The sequence below is a fragment of the Cinclus cinclus genome, chromosome 4 (assembly GCF_963662255.1).
Source record: "Cinclus cinclus chromosome 4, bCinCin1.1, whole genome shotgun sequence".
NCBI lineage: Eukaryota > Metazoa > Chordata > Aves > Passeriformes > Cinclidae > Cinclus > Cinclus cinclus.
The window spans coordinates 49,462,278-49,489,707 of NC_085049.1; the positions used below are offsets into that span (position 1 = coordinate 49,462,278).

At 36.0% G+C, this 27,430-nt stretch overlaps 1 protein-coding gene across 1 annotated transcript in view; it reads left to right on the top strand.

Moving 5' to 3' along the window:
* Nucleotides 1–27,430, top strand: part of OTOGL (otogelin like) — an 88,672-nt gene that overhangs the window by 11,747 nt on the left and 49,495 nt on the right. Inside the window, exons 9-25 of the mRNA XM_062492510.1 lie at nucleotides 1,979–2,106; nucleotides 2,736–2,842; nucleotides 5,069–5,175; nucleotides 5,871–5,996; nucleotides 6,688–6,796; nucleotides 7,037–7,083; nucleotides 8,411–8,556; nucleotides 10,157–10,280; nucleotides 11,912–12,089; nucleotides 12,826–12,950; nucleotides 14,943–15,152; nucleotides 15,929–16,094; nucleotides 17,144–17,218; nucleotides 17,751–17,803; nucleotides 18,495–18,657; nucleotides 21,696–21,803; nucleotides 22,843–22,981. Coding sequence (XP_062348494.1) covers nucleotides 1,979–2,106; nucleotides 2,736–2,842; nucleotides 5,069–5,175; nucleotides 5,871–5,996; nucleotides 6,688–6,796; nucleotides 7,037–7,083; nucleotides 8,411–8,556; nucleotides 10,157–10,280; nucleotides 11,912–12,089; nucleotides 12,826–12,950; nucleotides 14,943–15,152; nucleotides 15,929–16,094; nucleotides 17,144–17,218; nucleotides 17,751–17,803; nucleotides 18,495–18,657; nucleotides 21,696–21,803; nucleotides 22,843–22,981 — 2,111 coding nt within the window. The remainder of the gene's footprint in view (nucleotides 1–1,978; nucleotides 2,107–2,735; nucleotides 2,843–5,068; nucleotides 5,176–5,870; nucleotides 5,997–6,687; nucleotides 6,797–7,036; nucleotides 7,084–8,410; nucleotides 8,557–10,156; nucleotides 10,281–11,911; nucleotides 12,090–12,825; nucleotides 12,951–14,942; nucleotides 15,153–15,928; nucleotides 16,095–17,143; nucleotides 17,219–17,750; nucleotides 17,804–18,494; nucleotides 18,658–21,695; nucleotides 21,804–22,842; nucleotides 22,982–27,430) is intronic.

Sequence of the window (27,430 nt, forward strand, 5' to 3'; positions counted from 1 at the left end):
TTTTACAGTTGGTCATGGAACTTTTAATCTTTCTTAGGGAATGAGTACTCACTGTACCTATCTTTGCAGAGTCTTTAAAAATCTGCTTGAGTATAAATTTTTCATAGCTTTTTTGCCATGAGACCAGTAAGTTTTGTGCAGTAACTTCTGCATACCAGAGTACAGTATGTTTAATAACCAATTTAGTCTGCTGATGTGTAATAATAGTGAAAAAATAATATTTGGAGGAAATAATGAATTCATGTGATTTCTAAAATTCAGTTATTTCAGTATCTTTAGATGTATTATCTGTTATGAAAGATTTCCAGCTCCTACCTCTCTTCATTTTTGGAGCTAAATTTTTTCACCATGATCATTTAATCTAGCATTTTTCTTTATCAGAAATGATAGCAGCATTGCAGTGCAGCTGAGAGCCAAATTAATCACTTTAATCTTAAACCAGTTGTATAACATGGTGCCTTGACTCTGCAAATACAAAGCATGAAATTCTGAGGTCTTCACAAGAATGGATTGCTAATTCAGATCCTTTCCAAGCTGCAACATTTGTCTAAGAATTTCTAAATCTTATCAATCTTTTGATCTAATGATTTCTCTCTCCCAGCTAAGCTACTTCCCTGAGTACCTCTTAAAGCACTTAAAGGTAGCTCTTACATCTATGTTGAGTCTTCCAGAGTCCAAATGCTCATTATTTGTAATGCTTAAATAAATAAGCTACTGAGAGGCATATAATATTCCATTTCAAAGTAGTTTAAAAACAAACTCATTTTCTGTTTCCTTATCTTTACCTTTAATGCCATCTTTGTATTGCTTTAATATGCAAGACTGTATCTGTGTACAGAACTGTTTCAAGGACCATGATTTTATTTTGTGGTATTTTTAAAAACTTAGAAGGCTTTTTGAAGCCATGTCAAAATGTACATAAAGTATTTTTAATGTTTTTGTGAAGCAGAATTGTATCAACAGGTTCACCTCTAGATCAAGCCCCAGCCTTTTATGTTTCATAAGAGTTTTCTGCATAAAGAACTATTCTGTCAGAGAGGAAGAAATGTTTTAAGTCTCCATCACTCTTAAGTAAAACAGACTGATGCTTAGGCTCTTACAATCATTTTTTTGGACATCCAAGTATATAAATCTCATTAGTGTGCTTTGTGGCTTTCCACGTTGCAGTATTCAACTTTGTACCTCTTGTGCTAGAAATTAGATTAAGTTTTCTATAGTACAGCTCTGTGAAAAAAAAAAACAAACACAACAACTCTCTAGCTGATTTCATTTCAATATCACATCTCCTAGCCATGTGTAGATATAGATAACCACAGCATGGACAATTACCATCACTTTTTTTAAGTGGAGGCAATATACCCTTTTAAACCTAATTAAGAATGTAGAGAAAATGCAATATTTAGTTCTTTCTGCAAGTATATGGGAATCTTGTGTCTGTTTCTTACTGCCAACATTCCTGTATGTTCGTGTATCTAAGCCTGTTGCCATGACTTCCAGTCAGGCATCTCGTTCATTAATTCTCCCATGCTCATGCTGTGACGAGAGCTGTGAGTGCATCTTGTGAGTGTGTATTGTAGGGCTTTTCTGCAATAAGGAAAAAGGAGGGAGATAATAGCACTAACTGACCTTTGAGAAACATGATGAAAGACTTAAATTGCTTCAAAGAAATGTATTTTTTTCTTCAGTATTCAATGCCTTACATTTGTCATTATTTGTATATTTGTTATAAGATGATCAGTGATTGCGCTTAAAATAACCCAAGCCAACACCTTCTCATGTATTTTTTCAATATTTTTATTTAAATGTAGTATAAAATACAACTTAAATTAAAGGATCTTCTTTATGATTCGTACTCTGAAATCATCTGTAGTTGAGGTCATGCACACATTGAAAAATGACTAAAATTTTCAAAGCTGTGTTATGTGTTCGTGTTGACAATTTCTTCTATTGTTGCCCTCCCAATGTTTTTATGCAGTAGGTGAATATACAGAAGACATTGCTGAATTTGCAAATAGCTGGGCTCTGCAAGCCCCAGGTGATATAGCTTGTATCCCTACTGCCTCAGATTTTTCCAGTCCTTGCTCAGCCAATGCAGAATCCACTGAGGTAAATTAATTATATTTTATGTATAAGCATAGATACATGCATATGTATGTATGTTTTTTTCTTAATCTTCACTGCCTACTGATGGTACAAGAATCTAACAGTACACACAGTGTTGAAAAGGCCTTAAATACATTGATGCTTTGGGAAAGATTCAGATCAGGGCTGTTGCTAGGGAGTGCCTGAAGTTCTTCATAGGTTTAGCTTAAAAGTACAAAGGCTCAGCTTAGATGTGCCAAGTGGCACCAGTCTGTTGGCAGAGCTCTTCATTACTGCATTAAACTTGAGTTCAGTTTCCAGCTGGCATCTTACACCTCATTATTTTAGTGATTGTGAAATACTGCAGAAATAGTTGCAGGTCGACTACTGCATTGACACAAAATACTTTGTCATTTCACACTTTTTCATCCCAGGTGGTTTAGGATCAGCATGTGGTCAAGCAGGCCTAGGCACAGAGGACAAATTTTAGGAAGAATAATGAGAGAGATATAATAGTAAATTAAGACAGCACCATGCTCAAATTTTAATGGGGATACAAAGGACCTTAGACTAGGGAAACAAAGCTAAAGAGAATGATGCCTGTTCAGAAAGTATTGGCTAACTTCCATTTACTGATTCTCTTTAATGCACAGGACATATTCTTCAAGTGCCAAATATTCCTTCAGTTTCCTTTTCTCAGCTGTCATGAAAGTATAGATCCATATTCTTATATTTCAAGCTGTATGAATGATCTTTGCAGGTAAGTACTGGAATTCTTGACTATTAGAACTTGACACATGAAATGAATGCTCAGTCTTTTTTGTGGGACCAGAACGAAAAAACATTGAGGGAAGTTGGGAAGAACCAAGTTCAAAATGAAAGAGACAGAGTTTCTCAGGGGGTGATTTGAGTGGGGACAAGGGGCACAGAACCAGCCTGATGAGGGATATTTCTTTTGGTAAGGGCTTACATAGATTCAAGGAAACACTAGACAAATAAGTGGAAGATAAATTAACGGAGAATCACTCATTACAAAATATGAGTTGCTAATCACAAAAAAACCCATTAAACTTGTGTCTGGAGGCCCTGAAACAGAACTACATGGAGATGATGCTAGAAAGAAATCTCAGCAATACTGGAGGAGCTGGGCCATTTGTCAGACACAGCTGGTTTCTTACGAGTAAGCACTGTAATTCAAATTAGTAAAATTTTTACAAAGCGGTGCCATTTGCATAAATTCAGAGCTGCCAAAAGGAATTCAACTCATTTGCTTTGGTGTGAATCAGACCCCCCTCAACTGCTTGGCATTGTAGGCAACCTGGTATTCTTCTCTTAGCTCTCTAGACTCCTGAATAGTTCTAGTCATTCAAGTTAAACTTGTACTCCAGTAACTGAAGAGATAATTGAGCAATGTAACACTTTCTTTTTAGTAAGGTTTTCAAATTAAGAAGCAATTATCAGAAATAGGAGGGTTTTTTCCAGAGTATATAATTCTCAGACCATCATCAGTTTAATCAAAAACACACAGAAAGGATCACGACTAAGCATAAGGATCACTCAGTATAATCCATTACAGCTTGTTAGTTCAATTTTTGTTGAATATTTATTTTTCTGATTTACTACAGAGTCAAGATGGAAGAATTTGTGTTTGCAGGCAAACAGTGGTGTTGCTCAGAAAAGAGATGAGTTGCTTCTGTATGGTCTCTGTGTAACTCAGGAATTTACTGTCACTTTTGAAGAATAATGAAAACCATTTTTTTCAAGTAGGATATTGAATCAGTGCTGTGATGTTAAGGAGGGTTGCATTTTTTGTGAACAATCTGATGTGTGTTGATGTGAATTTTGTGATTGCTAAAAACCTGGAAACTTCTGTATCTCAGAAATTCATTAATTTAGGCTTATTTTGTTTATAAAAGAGACCTCTCTTCTTGTGGCTTAGTGTCAGTTTATGAAGGATTTTTGTGTGGCCATAGTATAGGCCAAGTATTCTTTCTATTAAGACCCATTTAATTGGATTAGATAGGGAGAGTTGGAGAGACTCTGATCACTGTAACAAAGAGTATAGTGGTGTTTGATTTGATAATAGATGTGTTGAAAGCAGAATACAAAAATAATATAACATATTCTTAAGACGATTAATTTCAGAAGCATGATCCTATGTGCTGAGAGGCAAACTCAGTTGATCTGTCATAAACATGCTTATAATAGAAATGTCATGTTATGATTAGTTTATTTTGGCATCAAATATTCCACAGTGAATGTTGTGAGTTGTTCAACTTTCATAGTAACAAAAGTTTGGTGATATTTCACTGTATGTGATTTATATATGAATAAAATTTGAACTTGCCTAAACATTAATGAATGTCTTTTTTAGTGGATTCTGGTAAAAATACACTGTATTTTTTTAGCTGCTTCTGTATACGCTAAGGCAGAAACCTTGTCTTTGCCCAAGGCTGTGCTATAAATCCCTGAGCCTGTCCACGGTATTCAGTGAATAATACTTCTGTCTCTCAGAACTTCAGCAGGTCAGATGTCCATTAATAAGGTTCTTCTCACCTAAGTTCAAGGCAAGTGAAGACTTGAAGTTCTCATTTGAACCAGAGTGTCTTTTATCAGTGTAGGTTAGAGTTTCTACATCATGTAGAAGGGAGAGGCCTGAGATGGGAATCTTGAGACTGTTGAGTTGTCCGTTGCCTTCAATAAAAGGACCTGTTTCTCTTTCATTTCAAGCAGCTCTTTTTAAAAATAATAGATTAGTGGTTTTATTCACTGTTGTAATATTAAAATGAAATAACTTTTTGTGAGATCGAATGATAAAACCACAACAGTTTATTCAGTATAAGTCATTCCTTTTTGTATTTTCCCTTTGTGCCTTCATGATTGAGTGGCGTCAGCTATGTGTGAAATATCCTGTGCTGTGTCACAGGGCAGAAATTTTTATATGGGATTTGTATTCCTTGATTATTGTCTTGTTTTATCATTTCAGAGTGGACGATGATGAAACATACTGCAGGGCAGTGACAGAGTACGCTAGAGCATGCTCTCACGCTGGGTCCCCAGTGCGGGACTGGAGGGATGACTTTCCTGCCTGTAGTAAGACTCTATAATAAAGCATACTATGTGACCTTTGAGATAACCCATGTATCAGTTCAAATATTACATCTTGACAACATTTTTCGTTGTAGAACTCAAACCTGATACTCAAGCTGATCTGCCAGTTTCATTCTTGCTGACAAGCAATGAAGTCAATGACTTGCTAGAGGAATATTTTAATTCCACTGTGCTATGATTTAGATCCATACAAAATTCATGTTTCTGTGGATTTCTTAAAACATCATGTGTGCTGATCATATTCTAGGACAAAGAGCAAACATCTATGGAGATCTGTTGTTGCTCTTTGTCCCAGGAGATCTTTCAGCCTCTACTGGCCCTGTAAACACAATTAATCCAAGTCATCCTTATTATCACAACCACCCATCAATTGCAGCTCATTCTCATGCACAAGGCTTAGAACTACTTATATGACACACATTTCCCTGCCACAGAAGTTATAACTTATTTTGGAGAGATAATATAAGGATTTCCTAAAGAAAAACTTAAATTTTTGACAAGAGCTTCACCATAGTTCATCAGTTAAAACTCCTCCAAAACATCCATTTTACTTGATCTGATTATCTATCTATACTAGGAGAGCTACACAATGTTTATCTGACAGAAATGGGTTTTCTAGCATGGAAAGAGAAATTGCACTTATATTCAATATACCATGGTTTTGTTTTTTTTTTTAGCTGAGAAATGTGAAGACACCTTTGTTCACCGTGACTGTATCAGTTGTTGTCCACCAACTTGCACATTTGAAAAAGATTGTCTTGGTAGTAATCTTCACTGTTTAGATGGCTGTTACTGTCCAGATGGTAAATATTGTCAATGTTATTTCAAAAATATGTGTAAAGCTAATATCCAACATCATAATGATGTCTAAATAGACTGTGGTTAAAGTTAAAGCCTGAAAATGATGCATATTGTAAATTCTGCCCTAGCTGTTGTTATTATCATAGTGATTCTGCCCTTTATTGTGTGATAAACATTTATCTAGAATACAAAGTTGTCTCAGCATGCAGTATCAGTTAAAACCTGGAGCTGTTACTAGTGCTTCCTACAATAAGATATTGCACAGATTTAGTCCACTTCATTCTAATTGTTCACAAATCTATAGAAATTTTGCTTAAACAGAATGTGTCATGCTCTGTACAAGAAACCAAAGTTTCTGAGACCTGTACTGGACACAAATTATTGACTGTACTATGAACCGTCCTAGTTCTAGACAGAGTAACATAATGAGATTTCAGAATATTTTGATTTTTGAGTCTTTACATGCTTAAGGCAGACACTTTCGATAAAGTGACAATTCAGAGTGACAGTGTCTGGTTAGGGAGCTGAGCTCTGAGCTCTCTGCACTCACTGGGCAACTGTTTTTGCTGGTCCTTGTTTAAGACTGATGACATCACCTTCTGGCAGTTTGGAATATTTGAGTCAGATGGAGGAACAGCACTGATCTGGGATTCATTAATTTGTTTTATATCTCATTTATTTCTTTCCCAATAGGTCTCATTATGGAAAATGGAACTTGTATCTCTTTGTCAAATTGTCCTTGTATTTATCATGGAACTGCTTTCCCCGTAGGCTCAAAAATTGAACAAGAATGTAGCAACTGGTATGAGAAAGCCTGCATGTTTAATCTCTCTAGGACTACTCTCCATAGTTAGTTTAACATCATAATCACAATTAAATTTTAAATAATAGTTAGTGTCTATGTCTTACAGTCTGAGGCCTATGTATCATTAAAATATATAGGCTATTCTGTGTGAATTCAAGGCATATTAATTAAGTCAAAGCTACTTCTTTTGCTAAAGATCAGGACACTATTTCTCTGTTTTGTGATTTTTCTTTTTAGTGTTTGTGTTGGTGGCATTTGGAACTGCACTGATCATGATTGTCCAGGTAATTATATTTCATTACTCTTCCCTCACTTCATAACAAAAATGATAAACTTTTCTGAAGACAACAGAACCATGTATGATCCAAGGCTTTTGGCCACCAATTTAGAAAGAAAGATTAAGCAGGTGGATATTGACAGTAGCTGTGGGACAGCTGGAATGAAGCTCTTATTTGCCTGATCATACTGCCTTTTCCCACTTGCTTCCTCTACCTCTTGCTTATGCTCAGTGTTATTTGCCACAGATGGCATATTTTTACTGCCTGTGGAGTACCTAGGCCAGGTATAAGGATCTCCTCACTTATAGGTGCAACTTTATTGTAAGTAATAAGAAAACCATCATTCAGATGCTGTGGGCTGGATTTTCTCTCTTGCAATAGCAGTTCATGTTTGAATAATGATCTTTATCTTTAAAGATAGCATGTCTCTGTAATGAGTTACACAGAGGAACAGTCAACAGGCAGGTGGTGAAATTCCTTTGATAGTTCTGTACCTCAGACAAGATTACATAATGAATCTTGTGAAAGAGATATTTTTTAACAAATTAAGGAGCCCTCTTTGAATGAGATAATAAGGTTTAACAGTTGCTAAGCAAGGCTTGACAGCGTGGATCTGTACTGTAAAACAATTGCCATCGAGAACCGCTCTCTATGTCTTGTGGGTGTTGTGTGTGCATATGGGGGGTTCATTATGACTACTTTGGTCTGGTCCTAGGGACTGAATTGCTGTTAGTAGTGGGAGCAGGTTAGATGTGCTCCCACAGAGCACCTCCTTCAGCCAAAATGAATCTAGTTCATGTGCTCTGATGTTACCCCAATAAAAGTGCAGTAAGTGGGGATGAGCTGGAGTCTTGATTCAGCAGCGCATTCGTGATTTGAACTGGAAGAAACCCAAAAAATATGTGCCCTGATGACACCTGCATCCCCTTCATACCTGTGGTAACAAGAAATTCCATAATACCTCGAAAGATGGAGAAAGAGGCTTGTCCTCTTTCATAGTGAGTAATGCAAAAAAGGTTAAAAAAATTCTAGGATACTTCTGAATTGTAATAAAGAGAAAATTCTTTTATATTTTAGTCATAGGCATCTCACCTAGTTAGAACCAAAATATACTGAACATGGATATGTTTTTTATGAGATGATGTTTGTTGGAAATAGATGTTTCTACCATTATTTGTTTCTAAATGCCATTATTGTTAGATAAATTAAAGTTACCCTGGGTTATATACCTAGAAATCAGAAGAAAGTTTCTTTTTTTTCCTCTCTTAAATAATTTGCAGAGTAATGATGCATTCTTAGGCAAGTGAACATTCTTTATACTTTTTCTCTCAAGCTGAGTGCTCCATCATAGGCAGCTCTCATTTCACAACATTTGATGGACGTCATTTTACCTTTCTTGGGATTTGCCAGTACATTTTGGTAAAAGGCACTGGAAAAAGCAAATTCACAATCACTTTACAAAAAGCACCTTGTGAACAGGTAAGCCACATTTTTTTTAAATGTTGAAACGGTCAGGTCTATCCATATTTCAGGAAATCTTCTGATTTCTGATTTTTTATAACTACTTGGTTATGTGAAATAGAAAACATAAACTGAAACCATCTTACAGGGGTTTTTTTTGGTAATTGTTTGTGTTGCTACATGTTGTATTGCCGTTTGTGAAAGTTATTGCAAGTTTAGAGGGATCAAGTCTAAAGAGTTATTCATTTATGCACATAAAAGTTGTATAAATACCTTTAGTTATGCTACCAACAGATGTTAGGCTTTGGAAAAGCTGTTGTTGGCAGCACTGTAGGTTTAATACATCACTATTTAGGCAATGGGGAGTTTTGGGGGAGTTTTTTTGTTGTTTTTATTTTGTTTTGTTTTGGGGTTTTTTTTGTAGCTTTAGATTTTTATTTGTTGTGTTATAACATATTTAATTTGCTGGAACAATGCCTTTTAGAAAATCATTTATAACTCTAGGCATCACACATACTTGTTTGAAAATATTTTGGTAGACATTCAACAACAGGCTTTAGGAATAAAGGTGCTTATAGAGAGTACTTACCTGTGAGAGTGGATTTAAAGATGCTAAGTTCTCAGGAGAAAGGAGCTTTGAGACTGACTCACAGCTGACCATGTGCTGAGGACTGGGATGTTTGAACACCTCATAAGGGAGCAATGCACTACTCTGGGACTGTCTCATATCCTCCCTTCAAAAGCTTGATTATGAGCTGGGGCCTCTCAGCCTTTCTTGTAAGCACCTCCTTCTGTATAGGCATTGAGACAGCTGTTTCTGCATTTCAGGTAGCCTCATGCATGAATTGGTTGGTTAAGTAGCCACTGAGAAACAAGGTTGCCACTGGTAATAACCCTTTGTACAACTCTAGGAACCTTGAAAAGTTTCTGGATGAAAACAGAGGGGTCCCTGGGGAGCATAAGATGCTTGGTTTGAGCTAGTTCTGTGTTGGCTTTTGTCCTGTAATTGGGTTCATAAAGTCTGCCTGAATTGCACACTAAAATGATGTGTGTGACATAGTTTATAGGTCACAATTTTTCAATAGTCAAATATTTATAAATTATTGTAATATAATACTGGAGAATTTATGTCATTTTTGTCTGTAATCAGATATCCTCACTACATTTCATGTGTGCCAAAGTTTCTTTTTCCTGCATTGCTGCATTTGTGCTCTGGTTGCAGCAGCTTGATTTAGATAGGGTCAGACTCTTGCTCTACCAATGGTTAACCCAACAGCGAGCAGTACCCAGAGTGGCCATTCAAATGTGGAAGTTTGAAGCCAGTATCAGTACCTGGGGACCTCTGTGCACTTAGTATAAGACTGCCATAATAGCTAAAATGCATTCTGTTAGGATATGGAGACTATGCATAAGCAGTATTTTATTATATTGTAAACACTATTTTGAGTGCTTAGTTTAATGCTTTGAGCAATAGTTTACAATTGATTTACCTGATGACAGGTTTGATATTTCTTTTCTATATGCTTCCCCCCACACCCCCCTCTTTCTTTGAGTCTGTTTTTCATGGTAATTTTAATGTAATTTCTTGTTTCTGATGGTAAAACTTGTTTCCACTTAGAACTTTGACCATGCCTGCATTGAGTCTGTAACACTAGTTCTTGAAGATGATGTGAGGAAACAAGTAACTCTCACAAGATATGGTCAAGTCCAAACTGTCCCTAACCAAGTTTTTAATCTCAATGGTAAGAGGTGCATGGAGAAGAATATTATCAGAGTTGATATGCTGTCTCTTATATCCTCCAACACTTTTAAATAATATTAGTCTATGAAAAAGAAATTTATTTAAACATAACTTATAAAAAGCATGCAATCACTTGTTAGAACATTAGAAATAATTATAGAAATTTACTTTTATAATCTGTGAAACAGTTCTTCATTATGCCCTTATTTCTTTGCATTTCTTATCTTACAGAGTACCTAGAAATTCCACTCATTTTGTTTGTGTTTAGGGGGAGAGAGGTAAGAGAAAGAAAGGAGGTGAAGAGACACTGATGCTAAGGTCTAGCTTGTTTGAAGCTTTTTAGACTAAATAGAATGGAATAGAATCCATGTGCCCCATGGGATCTATATTGATTTCACTGCTGACTTATGTTGTGATTTCAGACAGGTTACTTCACGTATTTGGAAAGGATAATAAAATAAACCAGCCTTAAAAGTATGTTATGAAATTAAGCACAGAAGGTAGAAATTATATTGCTAAATTTAAAATTTAAATTTGAAATTTACAGTAACCAGTTACTGGAATTTTAGTCTCTTTCTAAAAGAGTAAAGTAAGAGTAAAGTTCTTACCCAGCCTTCAGCAAAACCGAGTTTAGGGAGTTCTGTGCTCATGATTGCAGTTATGTCTTTTCTTCATTGAATTTGTCCAGTCACAGTACTACTTTTGGATTTTGCAACTTCTTATGGTGATGAGTTTCCTAGCTCAGTTATACTCTGTGTTGACAGGTCTGCTTCATAATTTGATTAATTTTATTTCTTTTGAGTTAGTCCCTATTCACTTGTCTCTTTTCACAGTCTGCATCAAATATAATCTATGAAAAATATTTTGGTGTCACATTCTTCATAATTGTGTGTATCTAGTAAGTCTGATCCCTTAAGGACATCTTTAAGGATTTTATCTTCCTCTCTTGGTTTATGCACCTGAGTCTGTGTATGTGTGCTTGTGTAGAGACTCCTTATGAAGGTAGATCTACTTTAGTCCTTCAGTTCCAAGTAGCACAACAATGTGTAGCAAATGAATTCTGTGACTGTGAAATTTCCATTTCCTCACATAATGGATTTGCTGGGAAGGAAAGCTGGGAATTTGATAGGGACTCAGTTCACGTACAGTCCAAGGAAGGAGCTGTACTGATGTCATGTCAATAGTGGTAAGAGAGAACCTTCTATATAAAGATTCAATACACTTTACAGACAGCTGTTGCTTAGTCTTATAATATCATTGGAAACTAAGAAACAACAAGTTTCTTGTCTGGCATCATTGCCAGTGGCTTGCAGTGGCATTGCTTTCTTCTAAAATAAAAATAAAAAAAAAAATAAAGAGAGATGCGAGGATGGTTTCTAGATAACTCACAGGTGCAGAAAGGAGTGAGATTTTTTTACTATTGACAGTAGCTGGAATTCCTGATTTGTGTTGTTACTGGAAATAAGCTCAGATGGAGAATAGGTGAGGATATTTGGCTGATGGTGAAGTCATGCATAGTTTTTGTTTTATTTCTGAGTTTTCACATTTTTTTCTTGTTTAATTCATTAACCAGTACAACCTGGAAGTTGGATTTCAGTGACTTTGTTTTTATTCTTCTTTTGCTATGTTCAGGGGCTATTGAAATTCAGAATATATCTTCTTTCTTTGTTCAACTGAAAACTAGTTTTGGTTTGAAGATACTATTTGCTAAAGATGGAGAGAGGATTTATGTTCAAGTTGATGTCAGATGGAAGAGAAGAACATTAGGACTATGTGGAACATACAATGGAAATTTAAGAGATGATTTTCTGTAAGTTGCATATTTTACATTTATAAAATGTTTAATAACAAGTGAAAAGTTTTGTTGAACATAATAATCTGATTATTTAATTTCATTAACATGCTCAAACTTAATTGAACTAACCAATATGTCTTAATTTAAATGGTAGTCGCTTTTAGAAATATGAAAGTCAAAAACTTAGGCATTCTAAGTTGTTTAGATAAGTATTTATAGAAAGCTACCATATTATTTGTAGAAGTTACTAGATGATGAAATTATTTGAATGCACTTTCCCCTTTCTTTTTGCTCCCTTATTTTCAGTGCAAATATATGAGTACTGAGAAAAAGAGTGAGTGATACTACTTGTATCATCCTCACATGGTTGACACTACTACTTGATTTTCCTCTCCACATCAAGTTTTGATGTAAAAAAATGTAATTCTTAACCACAGGAATGTTTTAATTAGAAGGGCACACTTTCCTTATTTTTAACCTTATTTCCTCCAAAATTCCTCAACCTATAATGTCACAAAACTTGTCTGCACAGCCGACTTGGAGTGTAGGAACATTTTCACATGAATTAAATATTGAGGAAAAAGTTTCATATGCTCTTTCTTCTTTTATATCGCAGAGATTAAAATTCTTCTGGCACGTTGACTGTTCAAAGTGAATATACATCTTAGCCTTTTAATGACCTTGCATCTTCACCCATGTAGACCCTAAGGTCAGCAGGATGCTTGCAGTATTGATATTTTTTTCTTTTCAGATCTCCAGCAGGGATGATAGAAGGGACCCCACAACTTCATGCCAATGCATGGAAGGTTTCCTCAGCTTGCTCCATGCCCATCAATATTCCTGTGGTTGATCCCTGCAATGTGAATCAGCAAAATGGTATGTTCTCACATGGGAGTCTGGACTTAGCTGTATCTTACTACTATTGGACAGTTTTTCTTTTCTCTGTGAAAAAGTTGCACATACATTTCAGCTGTAGGTTTTGATATGCACCTTTCGTCTCCTTCTCCTTCTCCTTCTCCTTCTCCTTCTCCTTCTCCTTCTCCTTCTCCTTCTCCTTCTCCTTCTCCTTCTCCTTCTCCTTCTCCCTTCTCCTTCTCCTTCTCCCTTCTCCCTTCTGCCTTCTCCCTTCTCCCTTCTCCCTTCTCCCTTCTCCCTTCTCCCTTCTCCCTTCTCCCTTCTTCTTTCTCCTTCTCCCTTCTCCATTCTCCTTCTTCTTCTTCTTCATTCTCCCATACATTTAATATGTAAAATGAAGTAAGTACTTGATAAATAAAAGCTAGTTGGTCGTTTAGTGCTGGGTGTACTGGCTCTGAGTACTAAATTCTGCTGTCTACTATACATGCAGATTTTTAGCTATCTGTGGTCCTGTAAATTATGCCAGTTGAGAGGAAAGAGTTGATGCATGTTTGTAGATTGTTAAAGAAAATACAGGAGACAGCATTGAGATCAGAAGTCCTGTCTCTGGCTTCTCCATGCTTATTGCATTAAAAATTTCTTTATCCTCTATCTATGTTCACTGGCAAAAACTGATGTAGACAATCTGGGAGCCTTGAATTTGTTCAAATTCCTGAGCAAAGATTTAGTTTTGGCTGGTTAGCATGCCTATGGTTTATGTTGAACTTTCCCTGTCTCCTTCTTGCATTGCTGTTCTTTTCAATTAATGAAGACAATGGGTAGACTGTATTTGCCAATTCTGACAGAATGTAGTCTAATATTTTTAGTATTTCAGATATCAGAACTCACTTAGAATGTGGGATTTATCCATATTTAAAGCCTGTTGAAGCAAGCTAGAATAACAATAAATCTCTAACAATGTGGGGCATTCTAGGAGTTTTAATGTCTTCATTGTTGTCTGTCTTCTAAAGACAGCCAGATCATCTCAGAGTCTTCATGCCTCACCCTCAGTTCCATGCTAGCTCAGTGAAGGTGGAATATGACATAAATGTGAGCTTCTTAGAGCAGGAGGGTGGACTGCATGAATTCCTCAGGGTCCTTTCCATCCCAAATTTTCCTATGATCCTCAAATAATCACTGTGAAAAAGCAGTGGTCAGTGAAGTGATACACACCATGTTACAAGCACAGGTATCTTTTCCAGGTCTGAGATGATATTGACCTGGTTAAACTAAAAATGAAATAAAAGATTTTTTTTTTGGTTACTTATTTTGTCAGGTTAAATTTCAACTGAGTCAAGTTCAGTCCTTGAATCTAATTTATTGAGAGAATCCATAAAATGTAAAATTCTTCTGTCAATGTGTGTATGTGGAAATGAACACGGAGGTTGAAGGCGGGTGCATTCTTTTAGCAGCAAAAGTGGCTTAAATACAATCCATGTCACATAGTGGATGTGGATTATTGTTCCTTAGCTATTCCACCACAAGTAGTGGTAGTCTGCTTCAGTGGCCGGAGGGCCAGAGGAGGGTTTGTTCCTGCTGGAAGTTGTATAGCAGCTTGGGATTTGCATGCCCTCAAGCTCTGTTTTGTGATACTTCCTGAGGCCACATGCCAGGAAGTACATGGCCATTGTCAATGTTAAAGCTAAAGGAATGTCAAGTAGGAAAACTATATTCCAAGCTTTGGGGAACTCTTTTAACTATTATTTTAAAATGTATTATTTTGAAATTTAAATTTCCTGTGCTATAAGAGGAAGGCATAACTGTTTTAGTACAGTTATTTTTATCTTAAGAGGAATTTGCTGTTGAGAGAGTTGCTTGTAGTATCAATTTTAAACCATAGAATGTTACAGAAAGACATTGTAGCCAAGTGTTTTTGCACAGCTGCCTATGTTTGGTTTTAATATTCCATGCTATTCATTTGACTAACTGTTATATTAAAATGGATCTGGGTAAAACAATGTCACCTTCTCTTAGCTGGGTATGCATCTCACTGTGATATCATCAACCAAGACGTTTTTGCTCCCTGCCATGCCTACATCAGTCCAGGGTTGTACTACCAGCTCTGCCGCTTCGATGCGTGCAAATGTGGAAGCAGCTGCTTGTGCAATGCTTTGGCACACTATGCTTATGTCTGTGGCAAGCACGGTGTCATAATTGACTTCAGATCTCATGTTTCTTATTGTGGTGAGTAACATTACCATAATGGAATATCTTTTTGAAATGTGTAAGACTTCACAAATTTCATTCACTCCACAAAATACAGGGGTTGACGTGTTTTTCCTGGAACCTAGAATTGCGCCATGGTGTAATGATGTACTGAGGAGAATGATAACAGCCTTTGCATTAGGCATCTGAGCTGGGGTCGCTGAGCTACCTCGCAGGGAGTGTCTGTCCTTTCTACTGGTCACAGAAAGAAATGGAATTCTCTCTCCACAGAGAGAAATGGAATGACTTAGGAAGCCCTAAGTCATATGGAAGCCCATAGCTGGTACTTTATTTGGATAAAGTAGCCAGGGATTTAAAACAAAGAATTTCACAGAATCTTAGAGTATTGTGAATTTGAAGGGAACCACAAGGATTATTGAAGTCCAACTCCTGTATTTCTGTTTCAAAGCCACATAGCAATGCCTCAGCCTTAGCTGGACCATTCCTCCTCTCTTGGAAGCCTGAATTACTAGATAGATGCCCAATTTAACATATAGACAGAATAGAAAGAAGCTACTGTTTACGAAACAGATGATTACAGTCAAAGACTTATTTTAACACAAGCCCACCTTAATCTAAATATTTCTAACTTAAGAATTTGATAAAACATGTTTTTCTCATGCCTTTCAACTAAACCCAGTGCAAAAGGAGGCTGCTTTGATTTTTTGAGCCTCCATGATACACTGCTTTGTTTTCTATTTTCCACATTTTAAGAGTATGCTGTTCTCCCTTCTTTCTCCTTCTCTTTCCTCCAGCTGTGATGTGTCACAGTGGTATGCTTTATCATCAGTGCTCTTCTTTTTGTAAACATTCCTGTGCTTCACTTTCTATGGCAAATATCTGTGCTGATGACTGTGCAGAAGGATGTAATTGTCCTGATGGGAAATATTTTGAAGAGTCAGTCAACTTTTGTGTATCAATGTAAGTAATAAAAAAATATATGTATGGGTACATTTTCCTCTTTCCAGTAAGATTTAAAGAAGCTTTTCTACTGTTTCCCTCAAGATGTAGACTGCCTAGAGAAGATAACAAACAATATATGAAAATTTAATATTCTTCCTTACTAATGAATAGGGAGGTCTTATCTCTAACTGTGTGTACATACATCTGCTTCATTTTACAGATGTGTCAAACTGCTTTAGAAAAGGGTAGTGAAACTTTTTAAATTCGTGGGATAGCATGTTCATGTGAATACCTTGTTTTTAGCACTTAAAAAGAAGTGAGAAGGAATCTATAAAGCAACAATCCATAAACGAAGGAAGAGTGGCTAGAAGTGTCTTTTTTTCTGTCTCAATGCAGGCCTCTTCAATTAAATGGGAGGAAATTGTCAATAAGAAGAAATAGATTTTGTATATTGCATACCCAAAATTTTACAGCTTACCACCATGGGTAGTTACAGAGTTTATTTCTGTTCATTGCAACATATATTTTGAAAAGATCAGTGAAGTTCATACTGTAGGGATAAAGACTGTTTTAAACTACTCAAGACTGTGAACTAACTTCTTATTCACATATTTTTTTCATGGTTTCTAGGTAATTCTGCTGCTGCTACTTCTAGCCCATCTGGCTCTTATCACAGACTTAATGGATTTTGCTATGATAATTACTCTATCAAAGATTTTAATAATACTTTGAAAGGGAACTGCAGGTCTTCATTCTACTCCCATAACTGAGAAGAAAAGGTCGTTTCTATTAGGATAATGCACAGAAACAGCAAACAAAAAATAGAGATTGAGGAAAATCCTGGCTTTGTTGAAGATGATAAGAATTTAGCCACTGAATTCAATACAGTCTGAGTGCCATCTTTAAGTTTTTGTCTTTCAAAGAGTATTGTACATATAAGGATTGAGTCAATGAATTAAGTTAATGTTATGACAAGTCCTGCGTATCCTAATAGCTTGATAAATAGAGTGCCTTAAATTCCATTTCATCTTGCTTTTCTACCTAAATGCATGAATATTTTTTAACAGATCTGGCTGTCATTGTCATTACAAAGGCAAAGCCCTCCAGCCTGGAGAAATCCTTTCTACGCCAACAGGCTCCTGGTATGTTTGAGTGAAAAAGTTTTATCTTTGTGTATCACAGTTTGGACACTACTTTAAGTGTTTTGAGAATTTTTCTCATGTAGATTGAAAAGTTTATTGTATCAAGATTCTCTTTTTTTGCACACTTAGTAAAAGGGAGCCTAGTATAAATTGGATTATGTGCCTTTTTATTTTAACAAAATACCTGGAAAATTCTGCACGCCATAGTGGATATGGTTTTGTGTTATACCACATGCATCCTAAATAACCTGGCTCTCCATTCTCACAGGGGTTGACATACTCTGCTCTTTTTTATTTCAGTGGAAGTTGGGAAATTAAATAGTATGTTAACCATGAATTTAGGTCCTCTCTACAGATCAGGAATTAGAAAATACCAACAAAATATTGAGCAGAATGAATGCTTTTGGATTTTAATCCTCTTTCTCCTCTTAATTTCTGTTGTTTAAATTAGGTTGAATTGTCTAATGTTTTTTAACATGGTGGCTACAAAACATTTTCCCCTGAATAAACATGGGTTTCCTTTCTTTTCTAGTCAATGTTTGAATGGAACAGTGAAATGTATTGAAGCCACTACAGAAAACATAGGTATTTTACAGTCTTTTCCCATATAAAAAATAAGTTGCACAATGAGAATTTGATAATGAATAGTAATTTGGTTTTCTCCTCATATGAATTTAAATTACAAGATACTTTATATCACACCATATTTATCCTCCAAAAATAGGAGATTAGGAGCACAAATTTTCTTCGGGTTTTTTCCTTCTCTTTCTGTAGCACAAATTGTACTGCTCAGTCACTTGGGAAATTAAAAGAAATAAATAATTGCATGTGAAATCTAGGTCAATATGTTCTCATGGGAATACCTATAATAAGGCTCCCTCTCCATGTTTAGGAAGCTTTAAGATCTTGATTTCTATAAAGTAAATTTTTAATGCATTTTAAATGCATTTAGAAGTACCTTGAAATGTATTCCATTTCTAAGGGTTTTTTCTGCCTAAGGTATAATGGCTCCATCATTAAGAATGGACTGTGTGTGAGATCCAGGATGCATACATCCCAATGCTTAAAATTATTGGTTTTTTACATTGGGATGTAATAATAATTTTATATGTAATATAGATTATGTTATAGACTGTTATTCTTGTTACATTCTTATATGAACTGTGATGTAACCTCCCTTTTTATCCATGTAAGTGGATTGTAAACAAAAACCAATAGAAAACCTTTAATGTAAAAGAACAGTTGATCTTACTTACCCTTCATTTTGTATTTGAAGTTCACATATGCCCTGAAGGAAAAATCTACTATGACTGCAGATTTCCTGTGCCTGGGTTACCAGCAGCAGGTGTGAATTGTGGGATCTCTTGTGCAAACCTTGCCATGAACTTCTCCTGTGTCCCCTCACCACCCTGTGCAAGTGGCTGCATTTGCCCCCCTGGGTAAGCTTTGATGGAACAACCTGGAGCACAAGCCAAATGCATATTTTCCACGGTTCAACTCTGCAAATATTTTTTTTCTTTTTGAATTCCAGTGGTATCACACTTCTAATTTTGAAACCATTGTTCTGAAAATTGTTGCAGATGCGCAGTAACAGCTAAAAGGCCATCAGATATCCAGCTTACTACCATTCCCATTGGCTGGTATTTGGGACTGTCTGGATAGGAGATGGCTTCCACCACTTGCACAGTATAGTTTATTTCAATGTAAAAGCAAACATGACAAAGATTTTGATGTAAACCATTGTGCTCCTGCTTATTGCTCAGGTTACAATGTCAATGTCCAGTCTGGGGCTGGGAGGGCAGGTGTATGGACTGGTTTCTGCCCTATTTCCCTTCATTTTCTTTGTCCTTTTTTTGTTTTCTTAGCTCATGTATTTGGATTTGGTGCCCAGAAATAGTCTGCTGAGCTTGGCAGGGGTCAAATCCAAGTATAAAATCTAAAAACTTCTATTATAGTTTGTGTCAGGATCAATCACACTCCCTCCATTTGTTTCCATTCCCTCCCCTGATGTTTCCTGTGTGCACTTTCAGATTGAGGTGTCAAAAATGCTGTGCAAATTGCTGTAATTGCTGCTCATCTCAGGTGGAGTGCTCCCTTTTTTTCTCAACTTTCCATTTTATTTCACTGTGTGTGCAGCCAGTGGTCTCCTGACAGTGAATCAGTTGTGCACAGATCAGAGTATAAATGAGACTGTAACCATTTCCCTTCCAGCACCCTATGATTTTTACAGATGAGTAAGGGGAAGGTATAGATTTCAGGCTTGGCTATTTAAGATTTCACTAGTTCTTGCCTGGTATTCTGTAGTCCCCTAAAACTCTTCCTCAACTGAGAATTTAGCTTTCAGGACCATTAGTTTTCTGGGAATAAACCATTATTTTTAGCACAAAAAGTGCATGAATCTGTGAAAGTAATAAATTAGTAATAGACTAACATCACCATGATACTTGCATGAAATTAAACTACCAGTATTGACTTGAAAGTTCATTTGAAAATTAGAAGAAATTTTCAGAGCTAAAGCCTTGCTCTCACAGTCATACATTTTCAAATTGAGTATTACTTGATTATTTTCTGAAATATAACAGGAGTACAGAGAAGCAAAACACTAAGTTTCTATCAAATAATAGAGTAAAACATGAATTATTTTTATTACATAAGAGAATAAACACTCTTTTTTCAATTAAGTTGAAAAGTAAGTGTATAACACTTAGTGCATTTAGTAGTGCCCTCGTTGTTAATTTGTACTTAATTTTCCCTTTGAACCTCATGGTTCCAAAAAGCAAGTATGACTTTTAAGTAGGAAGGGGACAGCTGTATTATCCTAAAACTTGGTTTCAAAAGGTCTCTTTTTAATGCAAGAAAATGTTAAACATATATCTCCTGCTATTAAATGGAGAAGTTATTAAAAACTTGTTGTGAGACATTTTACTGTAATGTAGTTTTTAAAAATTCCCTTAAGTTGCCATTCTTCTTTCTGGATCTCCTTTCCAACCTTATTTCTACCACTACCCTTTGTTTGACTGAATGACCTGAGCTTTTGGGGTGGAATCCTGAATTCCCGTGGAGACCGGAACCTTATTCAAGAATCCTGGGTATTTATGGTGCTTGTAAAGTAGAGCAGCTTGTGCATGGTATTGAAACCCTTTCCTGTGGAAAACCATGAAATTATGGACTCCATTATGCAAAGAAATGGTCTTCCTAAAGTAAAAATGGTTTACATTTTCTGTTAAAGCTCTTGCACAACAGCTTATTGTTCTTTCAGTCAGTAGTTGAAGAGGTGATGAAGAATTAGAAATGCTGGAAGTCTGATATATTTTAGAAGTTGAATAATGTGAGAGCCCAAATTTTCATGAGGAAATGAGCTGAGGATGACAGTAAATTCAAAGATACCCAAAGACAGACTGAAAGTCACCCTTACACTGAGCTGGAGATTTGAGGTTAACTGAGTTGCAGAAACATCAAGTAGTGTGGAAAGGGACTTCATGGGGCTAAATTAATCTGCCCCTAGGCAGCACCAGCAATACCGATGTTATTCTTGGGTGTCACTTAGCTTCTATTGACGGAGACTAAGTACTTTTCCAAGCCATTTGTTCTGGCATTCTCCTGTCCTTAAGAAATTTTCTGAACACTTGACTATTTTACTTAGACCTGATTACTGTTTAATGAACTAGTAATGGGGTGAAGAAAACAAAACTGTATTCCTTTCACTTCCAGTTTCACTTCCAGTGAAACAATCTCTAGATTGTACTTCAAGCCACGTGTTGCACTACAACTCCAGGAATTTCTCTCCTAAAGAACAGCCCTGTGAATATCAGTAACATTTTTGTTAACAAAGTTTAAATTACTAAATAGGTGTAAATGAGATCTCAAACATGGTTGACCATACATCTGGGTTGCTTATTGATCTAATCAGATTTGACACTTTTTGCATTAAATACCTGTTTTGTCTTAATCTCGTTAGATGTTTCAGCTTTCCTTGTGTAGGCAAGTAACCTCCACCACTGCTCTTCATAAACTGTGCAGCAGGTGCCATAGGGCAGTTCACTGCTCTGCACTCAGAACAGGACAGGTGCTGTCTGTGCAGAGGAGCTGACAATCCAGTCCAGCTGCTTTCCCAGCAGGACAAGAGAGCAGCTGAGAGGGAAGGGCAGTCTGGCCGCAGCCTCAGCCCCTCGCATGGTACCCAGATGCTCTGGAGTTTTCAGAGAGGAATGTTTACACTACCTACGCTCCTGCATGGGAACTGCAGCCCACACCAACATACCCCTTTCTAGACAGAAGGAGAGCTGCAGCTGTGAGCTTGGTGAGGTCTTCAGCTGTGCACAGTGGAGATTGTTTGATTTGGACAGCTTTTGCTCATGAAACTTGGCTGGATGGAAGACTGGCTGCCCTTGGAGTTTCCACAATACACTGCACATTCTGCTGCACTGATCTTCTTTTAGATTTATTCTTTCATCTTAATAATTCTTTTATTTTGAAGGATGGCTGAGCACAGGGGGAAATGTTATATTCCTGACAGTTGTCCATGCACCTGGAAAGACAGAGAATTTCTGTCAGGAGAAGTGATAGCTACTCCATGTTACACCTGGTGAGTTCATTTTGCATACTTTCAAGTTATCTGAATCTAGACCCAAAATGAAACTGATGCAGAAAATGTGTTGAGTACTTTGAAAATCAAAAATATATATGCTTGTTTATAGATAGTTACAGGATATATCTTTTATTAGGCTTACTGATAGACTTGAATAAACAGGAAGACTTAGAGGTGACTGCCTTTTCAGATCTGAAAAGGAAGCTGAAGATATCCATGTTAAAAAATAGTGAAGAACAATGTTTAATTCCACACATATTTGCTAGTCTCTGAAATGAATACATGTGGCATCTTGCAGAACAGAATATAATAGAAAGACAACAAAGGAGAAAAAGAGAGATATGCTAATTTTCTAGCCAAAATATCTATATTCAATTAAGTGTATATTTAATGATTAAAAAAATGACATGGCAGCTTTTAATCAGTTAAAAGACACACTGGGAAATCAACTGAAGATTTACACTTACACAAGCAAAAAATAGAGGATGCTGGTACTAATTTTATACAAATCTGTGTAAGCCACTGAATGTAGCTCACAGGAAAAGTAATCTTGCAAAATATCAGAATAAATTTCTTAAACTCATTCCATATTTGTCTGATACCCTGAAATCACACAGGTAGCAGCTGAGGGTATTTTCCTTTGAAAATTTGCAAACCTTATGAAAATTTAGAAAAAATAGACTACTAATGTCTTAAGAATGAGCATGTTGTGACATTGTGACTTATCTGTACTGGAGGCAGTGATCAAAATATTTGCATAAACCCTGCAAAATTGAGATTTTGCATTTATTTTTAATGCATTTTTCTTGTACATATGGGCTAATGGCAAAATATTCAATACTTTCTTGCCATGGCATCACCAATATCTTCAGAAGCAATTCACAGTATAGCTCTCTGATTCAAGGTATGAGAATTTTATTCCATTCATGAATTTCTCTATGATTTGAAATAAAGAACACAAGAAAGCATTTTATTGAAAATATACAGCAAGTGACTGCCATTATGAGGAGATACTGGTGGTTGGTTTTCCTTGCAGTGTTTGTCGGAGAGGCGTTTTCAACTGCACCAGTTACCCCTGCCCTGCTGTGTGCACCATTTATGGAGACCGACATTATTACACCTTTGATGGACTGGAGTATGATTATGTCAGTGACTGCCAAACTTACCTGCTAAAGGTAAGTAAGTTGGTCATATGTTTTCTTGTGTCCTAAGAAAACAAGTATTTTGAATGTCTGGAGTTGATCTATAGAAACAAACATTAGGTGAGTAGTTGTAGACCCGATGTGTAACAAGAACCTGTACATGACATCTTGTGCTCATCTCTATGAAAATGGTATGTGGGTGTGCTCTTGCATATCACTATGGTTTAGAGAAGAAGAAAAATCAATGTTTTCTGTTCTACCTTAACCATGCTTTTGTCACAATGAGCAAAGAATAACACTATAGAAACTGTTAAAGCTAGGCATAATCCATAGATTTATTTAACAATTATCTGTAAACCCTGCTTGGCCTAGGGTTAGTGTTGAGCTCAGGCTGCTTGGAATTCTTGAACATGATCTGCATCAGATCTGGATTGTATGCATGTAATAATATCAAACACAATGATTTCATAATTCAACAGTGAAATAATTCATTGAGATTGTCTGGCAGCTACATGCTAACGTTCCTCATACCACATATTTAGAGTAGGTTGCTAGCTTTTTGTTTAAAAATACCATTACTGACATTTAAAAATATAGTCTCTTTCTAAAACCACTATTGTTTATTACAATTACTGCTATTTTAAGATTAAGTCTCTGTGTTCTCAGTTACAGTAATATGTTTAGAAGAATACTAATTTTCCTGACTGTCTAATCTTAAGAATAAAGCTGTTTCTCAACAAAGACTACTGCAAATAGTTTATTTCAAGTGTGCTTTAGTAGAGTGTTCACAGCTGTGAAATAACATACATTAGTTCCAGATTTTTTGTGTGCACTTAAAAAGAAAAAAGAGAGATTTGAAAAATACAGTAATACCTCATACCAAATTCCTGGCACGTATCATATATGATAAAAGAGCTCTTAGAGATATTTGAACCTTTTTGCAAGCCTTCCTCCTTTAAGATGCAAGAATTAGGGGTTACTTTACCTGTAAAATCATCTTGCCTGTATGATGATGTGGAAAGGTAGGTTGTAATTTCTTAATTCTTGTGCCATTCATTCAGATAGGTTTGTATGACAAATCTATGCTCCTTTTTCAAACTTCAGTATGCTACTGGAATGTTTGGCATTTACAATCAAATATCACCTGTCACTCTACTATGTAAGAAAGAACCCATCTGGAATCAAACCATGGGGAACATTTGGCATCCAAGAATAAAGTTGGCAGCCAGATAATTAAGACACATGGCACACTGCCAATGGGTCCTTGTTCAGGTCAATATGACACAAATAATGAAAATGTTGACTGCACAAATCTGCTTTTCAGGCTTCTCAGAGTTTTTTCAGCTTTTCAAATATATTTTTTTTCCCCAAACACTAGCTAATGTGAGAAAGTACAGCCTAATTTGTTCACAATTTTTCTTTCTTTAAGAAAAGCTTTCATGACCTATATTAAAGGACTCTTTAGTACATATTAGGCACTGCATAATCTTGTCTGGCACAGAAGATGTAACTGTGGGCTGATTTCTGACTGGGAAATATTTAGAGAATTTTAAGGGAAAAAAAGAAAAGAAAATGAAAATAAAGGATGGGATTGAATGGCAGATGCCCTGGAGTTTGAGGGAACTAAAATACAGAACTGATGAACTATGTGATGTGCAACCCTGGAATCAGAGGAATGGAAGATGCTAGGATAACCAAATACTGCTAGTTTGCAGCGCTGTTGCAAGGCTGTTTTTTATGGATAACATGAAACGCTCATCAGACTACTGAAATTAAAGCAGCTAAACTGGTTGTAGTATTGTATATACAAAACTGTAATAAGTTAGTCCTTTCTCTTTTATTTTTTATCTTTTATCCTTTAATCTTTTTCCTGTAAGCAATGGACTGCTTTGTTTGACTACTATAAGAAGTACCCTAAAGGTACTGTAGCAGGGCAATAAGGGAAGTTACAGTTGCAATCAATTTGTTGGCATATGAGCTCTTCTGAGATATAGAACTAAGTCCAAGAAGTATAATCTGAATCCATCATTCCCAGAGGCAGGATAATGTGCTGTTCCCATCGATGTTACCAGCCCTCACTGTTTGATTTGGCTGTTGGCCTTCCTAAATCTGATCTGTTTGAACAACTCTTTAATTTGTCATCATATTCCACTGTACCAAACAAAGAACTCATCCTTACCATTATTATGTTTTTAATAACGAGCTCTTGTGCTCTTCTGGGAGAAACATCAGGTATAAGCTTTCAGCCAATTATGAAACTTCCTTGTTTTCAACATCAGTGTCTCCTGTCAGGCCTTTTTGTTTAAGGTGACTGTAAGTGCATGAAAAAGCCCTTTATAACTAGTTCAACAGATTTGTCCATTGGGCAGAAAATGACAGAAAGTATTTAGATCAGTAATTAAGAATATTAAGGCAGTAAGGTCTCATGAAATGATAACTTGACTTTTAGGAAGTCCCTGTATAGATAAATGACATTCACAGAGAAGATATCAATATTTATTTTTAACATTTTAAAATCTGTCATTTCAAAGGTTAAAAAAGGAAATACTAGCAGACCAACTCATTTATCAGTGTAGAACATGTAAACACGTTGCTAATTTAAATATGAATGATAAACTTAAAGTCAAACAGTTTCTCACTTGAAAATATTTAAATATCTATTTTTTTCCACTTTCTTGCTAGTCTTATTTTACTGTCTTTGATGATGCTACATTCTTTCTCCAAAAACATGGGGTTATTTTTCTGGCAAACTTTTTACTAGTTACAGTCTGTTTCTTCCACTTACCTGTTTCATAGATTTCTGCTCTCATGGTAAAATGGATGTCTTTCTATGGAAAGTGTTGAGCTTTTTTATTTCTGTGATTGTTTTCAGTCCTGCAGCTCAGCAGTTTTATTAAGGCTTGTAGGGTCAGTGCACTTGGAGCCCCTTAGACATGTTCTCTTCTTTGAAACAGAGGAGAATTTTTTCTAAGAAAAAAGTATTCCCCAAAAAGTTATTTGTAGCATTTCTCAGAAAAAAATATTTTCTCTGCTTTGGGGCAGATTTCAAGCAGGAGTTCAGAGGGATAAAGTACCCATCAGAATATTCTCAGATGAGAGGGAGCTCTGTTGCAGTGCTTATCTGCCTTTTAAAACACACCCCAAAACCCCCACTGAAGTATTTCCACTAACCCTCGGTTGTCAAGAAGGTCCTAAAGCACAGAAAGGGATGGACTGGTTTTGTTCCTATATCCTGAAAGATTAAGGTCAGCATAACTAAGACATCTTCAAGTATTCCTATTTAATATATTAGTCTTAAGTTCAAAGTATGTGGTAGCATTATTAACACTTCTTTTCACCTGCCATTGGGGATATGAGCATTTTAAAGTCACCTTTTTAGGCTTTTTTTGTGCAATTATGAAAACTCTTTTAAAGCCAAAGTTGGAGGATTATGAAAGCAACCACCATTTTGAGTCATTTGATCGTACAATCAAATCATTATGACAATTAGAAGCGCAGATGTAGCTCTTTTGGGTCAGCAGACATTACATAAGAGCCCATTCATTAAGTTCACTTAACAAAACATAACGTCATCTCAGGAACCACCACTATAGTTGCCCAAATGATTCTCCTATGGATGAGCAGTCCCCAGAGCTAGATAGCTGCACTGCTTTGGGGAATACAGCCAGGGGACGCTTTTGTTGCATTCCCCATCTTTTGTAACTTGAAGCAAGTTCAGAGCTGTTAGTAAATTATACTTCTATTAGAGTGCTTAATACATAGGCTGTTTGATGCACTGATAATCTTTTAACCATTATTTGCTAATATATTTGTGTGGTAAATTTTTTAGATGATGACTGGTCATCAGCTGGAGCAATCACACAGAAAGCAACGATTTTCCAATTACTTGTTTGACACATCTGAGGCATCAGAAGTAGAATTTATCCTATTCTCCCTTATTGAATATCTGTAATTTTTTGTGCAACTCTTTTTCAACATCATTTGTGCCATGTAGCCAGACTGTAGATCCATGAAATTGACAAATCTGTAGAATTAAGTATTTGTCATGGTCTCTCTCATAGCCTATTTGTAAAATAAATACATTCTTCTTGCTGTCACCCTATAGAGGATTAAAGCTGCAGGTTCATGGTTAATCAACATTGTCAAGCTGACTATTCATAGTTAAGACAGATAGTTTCTTCTAATAGATTCTGGAGATTTTAATGGGAAAGTAAATAATGTTGAATTTAAAATTAAAAATGTTTGAAATATTGGACACCAGACTTTAAAAGTAATTTTCATTTTTTTCAGAGAATAAAACTGTACATGGGGTTTCAATCAGAGTGCCTTCAAATTTTTTATTAACATATCTAATCCTCAAGCCACATTCCAGCATGTAGTTTCATGAGTAAATGATGTACCAAAATATTTCCACCTAAACCACTTGTCAAATAATTTATAGCAGCAGTAATCATGTAGAAATAATGATGTGTTGTATGAAAA